Genomic DNA, 5409 nt, shown 5'->3' with positions numbered 1-5409 from the left:
CCCCCCCCCCCCCCCCCCCCTCCTTCAATATATATGATGTGTGACATCATCTTTAATCTTTCTATTTCCTTGGATTATTGACCCAAGGTACTTGAAATTTTTTCTCGTAGAGATTACTTGTGTAACAATCCTCAATTTCATATCCATCTCATGTGATAGCAATACTGAACTTGCACTACATACATCTACTCTATTTTAGTCCTTCTCAAGTTGAAATTTTTATACCTTAAAGATTTGTCTTTCCATCTCATTTCATATTTGGTTTATTCTTTCTAATTTCATATTTGGCTGCTTTGTATAAAATTCAGCACATCAAATATGATGTATGGTTATTATTTCACAATCTCACAAAAAAAAAAAAAATAGATTCACTATAATAAATAAATGATTTTGTTGTAATGGTATAATTGTCGCTATATTATATTTAGCGGCAATAATGTATATGAGTATTTATAACCAACCCTCTATATAAATGTCACTAAAGACTTTAGCGACTCTGAATGCAATGACATTAATTCAATTACTGCTAAATATTTTTGCGGCAATACTAAAAGGAAATTCTATTCCCATTAGATGTCTCTTTTGTTGTAGTGATTCTGAGTGAATATAAGACGGAATAACTAATACATGAATTAGTATAATACATGAATAAGCCATATGCATGATTAATCCTTGCGTTACTAATATCTGCATAACTCTAATCAACAACCACACGACCCCAAACTATCATAAATCAAATGTTCAATAGGTCAAATCCTAGATAATAAATAATTGATAAGAAATACCTTGGACTATGTCATTGAAGAACTCATGCTTCTCTTCAAGATACTTCATGATCAAAGTAATAGCTGTACCAGTAGTATGGTAACTACCAATGATAAATCCAAACAATTTATCAATCATTTCTACCTCACTCATGCACTTGCCATTTCCATCTTTTTCATTAATCACTTGTGTTAACACATCGACCTTAGATAAATTTGGATTCTCTAGTAATTCTTTTCTTCTTTCTTCAATAATAGCCTTCATTTCCTTCCTTAATTCTTTTCCTACTTTCATTGCCTTATAAAATGTTGTACCTGGAAAATTTATGTCCAACACCAAAAGACCTCGCGAAAAAATATTGAATTTTTCATAAAGATTCAATATTTTATCCGAGTTTTCGATGCCCATAAACACTCTAATAGAAAGTATGAAAGTGAATAACTTCACTAGATCATACACTATTACTTCATTATTCCCTTTCCAATGATTTTCCAAATGTGTGTGTGACATATAGTCCATAGTACTAATAAGTGTTTCAACATTTTGTGAGTTTAAGAAATAGCTCATTACATTTTGTGCTCTTTTGGTGTCATGTTCTATAGGAACAAATGATGTAGAAGGAAAAAGTTTTTGGACAGAATTAGGCCTCCAACCAATAAGAAGTTTATTGCCTCTAGTGAATATGAATTTGTTAGCATTTGGACCTGAAAAAACTACCACTTTTTGGCCAAGTATTGAGGTTTTGAAAATATTAGAGTTGTATTTTTTTGTTCTTTCTTGAACAAACTCATGTACCAATCCATAGTAAAGTGATACAAGAAATTGAATGGTTTCTCCAATAATAGGCAAACCAAAAGTACCAGGAGGAATAAGAGGGTTTTTATCTTTAGGGTTGGCAAAGAAATATTTGAACAAAATACTGATGATGATCATAGCAAGCAAGGTTGCAATAAAGAGGAGGAAGAGGTCCATTTTGTGTACGCGGTATAATACAACGTAACATAACATTAATATATATGAGAGACGGCTTAACAAATCTTGTGGCGTAAAGTGAAATCATGTAAAGAGGCTTTAAAGTTAGTTAAATGAAATTGTATTTATTTCAATTCACAATTTATTGTCTAGCTTCTTAAGTAGTAAAGCTATTGATCACGTTTAAAATATAATTTTCTAACATGTATATTGAGTTCTGAATAAACTAATTTATATCTTTAAGTTGATATTCACTTTTCTTGAAACATTTTTAAAATGGAGTAATTGTTTAGTAAATGATATCTTTTTATTTTTCTTATAACTTATGGACCTATAGACCAATGTCTTAATATTCCTTCTGGAAAATATAAAAATAATATAATAAAATGTCAGATTAGAATCTAAAATTTTGTAAGTTAATACAAACTCTGCCGATAGTGTAATGTTTCTTGAGGCCTAAAGCCGCCCCTGCATGGAATCAATGTACTGTACCAATAATGTTTTTTCTAAAAGAAAACAAAAGTTGACAATACCATTTGTGTACTAAAAGATGCCACCATGTAAATTTAAAAGTTCATTAAAAGCGGTATTAATATATCTGCATTATTATAAAAATATGATGAATTTTAGTTGCAAGTGAAATAAATTTGCCTAATATTTTCTTTTGGTGACAAGAAAATAATACTATGTAATACCATTTCACTCATGGGGCATGATCGGAATATATAAAATTGAATCGAAAATTAAATAAAATTGCAGATCGATCAAACTGAAAAAAAATCTAACTAATGATTTGATTGGACTTGATTTGGTACTGGAAAAAAATACCTGAATTGGATTGATTTGGTTTTAACTAAAGAAGTCAATCCAAGTTTATTAGTTTGATTTGATTTTTAAATTAAAAAATTCAATACAAATAATAGTTTTTTTTTAACTAAGAAATTTTCATTAATAAATAAAAGAACCTTCGAAGAGAAGAGTACAAGCAAGGGGGGCTAGACCTTACCTTACGATCCTATTGCAATAATTGTCACGACCCAAAATGAGTCGTGAATGGCACCCACACTTAACCTCCTAAGTGGGCAAACCAAGGAATCCAAACCCCAACATATATCAATAATTCAACTACGAATAACAACAACAATAATGCGGAAGCTCAAAACTTATTAAAGTAACCAATAAAATAAACCTTTAAATTAAAGTCTAACACTTATTATCCCTAAAATCTAAAAGTCATCACATCAAGGACATCTAGTCTTCAAATACTAAGTCTAAGAGTATTAAAGACACCAAAATAAATGAATATAATAGTTTATATCTGACAACTAAGGACATCATGCCATGACCAAGAGAATCCAACATGAGCTGGAATGGATAGCTCCCCCTGGAACCTGATATGCTGGAGATTGGCTAGAGCTGAGGGCGGGTCGAAGTCACTGATACACTCGCTGCACTCCACAAAAGAAAACAAAGAAAAACACAAGTAGGGCTCAGTAACATGTACTGAGTACATATCATTAGCCAACCCAAAATAGAAACTAATATGTAATGAATAATAGTATAAAATCAACTATGACACTTAGCAGGTGGCAAGCACCAAACACATGAACCAATGTCAACAACACTAAAGTAAGTACGTAATCAGTCAATAATATCAAGATCACACATGAGGACTCATGCCTCCAAACCAAACTAATTTGGGAATTGAGTTCTTTGAGATTGAGTACATTAAGTTAATTCAATATCTTTTTCCTTTAATGTTACCGTGTCGGAATGTGACACTCCGATCCAAATATACCGTGTCGGAACGTGACACTCCGATCCAATAATACCATGTCAGAACGTGACACTCCGATCCAAATATACCGTGTCGGAACGTGACACTCCAATCCAATAATACCGTGTCGGAACGTGACACTCCGATCCAATTATACCGTGTTGGAACGTGACACTCCGATCCAATAATACCGTGTCGGAATGTGACACTCCGATCCAATTATATAGTGTCAAAACGTGACACTCCGATCCAATAATATCATTAATTTATCATTTATTATCACCACTTTTCAATTCATTAATAATATTTCATCAAGCCTTCTTTATTTAAGGCATTACTTCGATAGAGAGGGTTCAAGATTATAAATTCCACGGTCTCAGGATTTCAGACCAATCACAAACCACACAACCAAGCTACTTAATCACACAATCAAGTACATAGAGAACTTCACAATATCATTCAATGTGTATCAATCACTGTTAAGAGGCTATCTATCAAATAGAATAAACCATAACCTACCTCCACCGAAGAACCGAAGTCAAGCAAGCTACTTCTCCAATACTTTTCCTTTCCTCAATGCCTCCGAACCTTTCCAATCTATCAAGTATATATGCATAATTTGTAAGTTAACGAGTCTATAAACACTTATATTATTCTATGTCTAAGCCTAGACTCAAAAACTCACCTAATTCTATACCCAATTTCCTAAAGTTCAAACCTAAGGGTAAGTCTTAATTCCTCCAATTGGCATAACTTTAACGATATTTGAATAATATAATATAGCTAATATTTAATTACCTATCTCAATATATTACAACTTACCTTGTATTATGATAATAAAATAATAATAATTAAAAATGGAAGCTAACTGGTGATGCGAGAACCATACTAACTCATAACACCTATGCTATAAGTAATAACTTACCTATTCAATTGTATAAACTACACTTCACTGGAGTATGTGCCAACTTCAATCTATTATTACTATATGATGGTAATAACTAACTCAATTGTCAATCATTAATTGGTTATTAATAAGTCGTACAATAATGCCAAGAACTCACATGAATGACTAACCAACCAATATTATCTAATCATTGTAGTATCCATTCTTCTCAAATAACAATTTCCTACACCACATATTATAATCATTAACGTTCACCAATACTATGCCATAATTATTCCTCAATTATGTTACTGTCATCACCCAGACAAACCCACAACAATTTATCCCTACCATTTTCATATACAGAAGTTGTCATATCGTCCTTCTAATTCATTATCCAATTACACCCATATATATCCCTAATTATTACAGCAACCTAACCTTTCAAACATTATTTGTTTTATCTTACCCCCAATCATTACGTTCCTCAACTTTGCATCTTTCAATTCTTTAATCTTTTTCCACTATTCATCATACAGACCCACTAACGATAATTAACCAATAATATATAATTAGAATGCTGGAAAAATTTCGGTGAAAGAGTTACCTGAATTATTATATGACTAATTATAAAAGAGGTAAAAATTGCTCACTACTAATTTTAGTGTTAATTCTTTAACCACCAACTAAATTAATTATTAAAATTACTCCACTAATTTAATAATATATTTATGAATAGTCCAAAATACTCATTTAGAATCTATCGAAAGAATCTTTTATGCAATAAAAAGCTCTAGTACTCAAAACGATCAAATGAGTCATTACATAGCTTTCAGTTGATATTCACTTTTCTTGAAACATTTTAAAAATGGAGTAACTGTTTAGTAAATGATATCTTTTTATTCTTCTTATAACTTATGGACCTATATAGACCAATGTCTTAGGACCCATTTGGTCATAGATTTTCCAAGTAATATTTGGGGGGAAATTTGGCAAATAGTATTTGTCC

General features: G+C 31.4%; 1 protein-coding gene across 1 annotated transcript in view; it reads right to left on the bottom strand.

The window, feature by feature from the left end:
• Positions 1–1737, bottom strand: part of LOC125852189 (beta-amyrin 28-monooxygenase-like) — a 4368-nt gene extending 2631 nt beyond the window's left edge. Inside the window, exon 1 of the mRNA XM_049531912.1 lies at positions 786–1737. Coding sequence (XP_049387869.1) covers positions 786–1737 — 952 coding nt within the window. The remainder of the gene's footprint in view (positions 1–785) is intronic.
• Between the last annotated feature and the right edge of the window lie 3672 nt (positions 1738–5409).

Source organism: Solanum stenotomum, unplaced genomic scaffold (assembly GCF_019186545.1).
Source record: "Solanum stenotomum isolate F172 unplaced genomic scaffold, ASM1918654v1 scaffold32770, whole genome shotgun sequence".
In the NCBI taxonomy this organism is placed as follows: Eukaryota; Viridiplantae; Streptophyta; class Magnoliopsida; order Solanales; family Solanaceae; genus Solanum; species Solanum stenotomum.
Note: the sequence above shows the minus strand (reverse complement) of the source record. Positions and strands in the feature narration are given on the sequence as shown.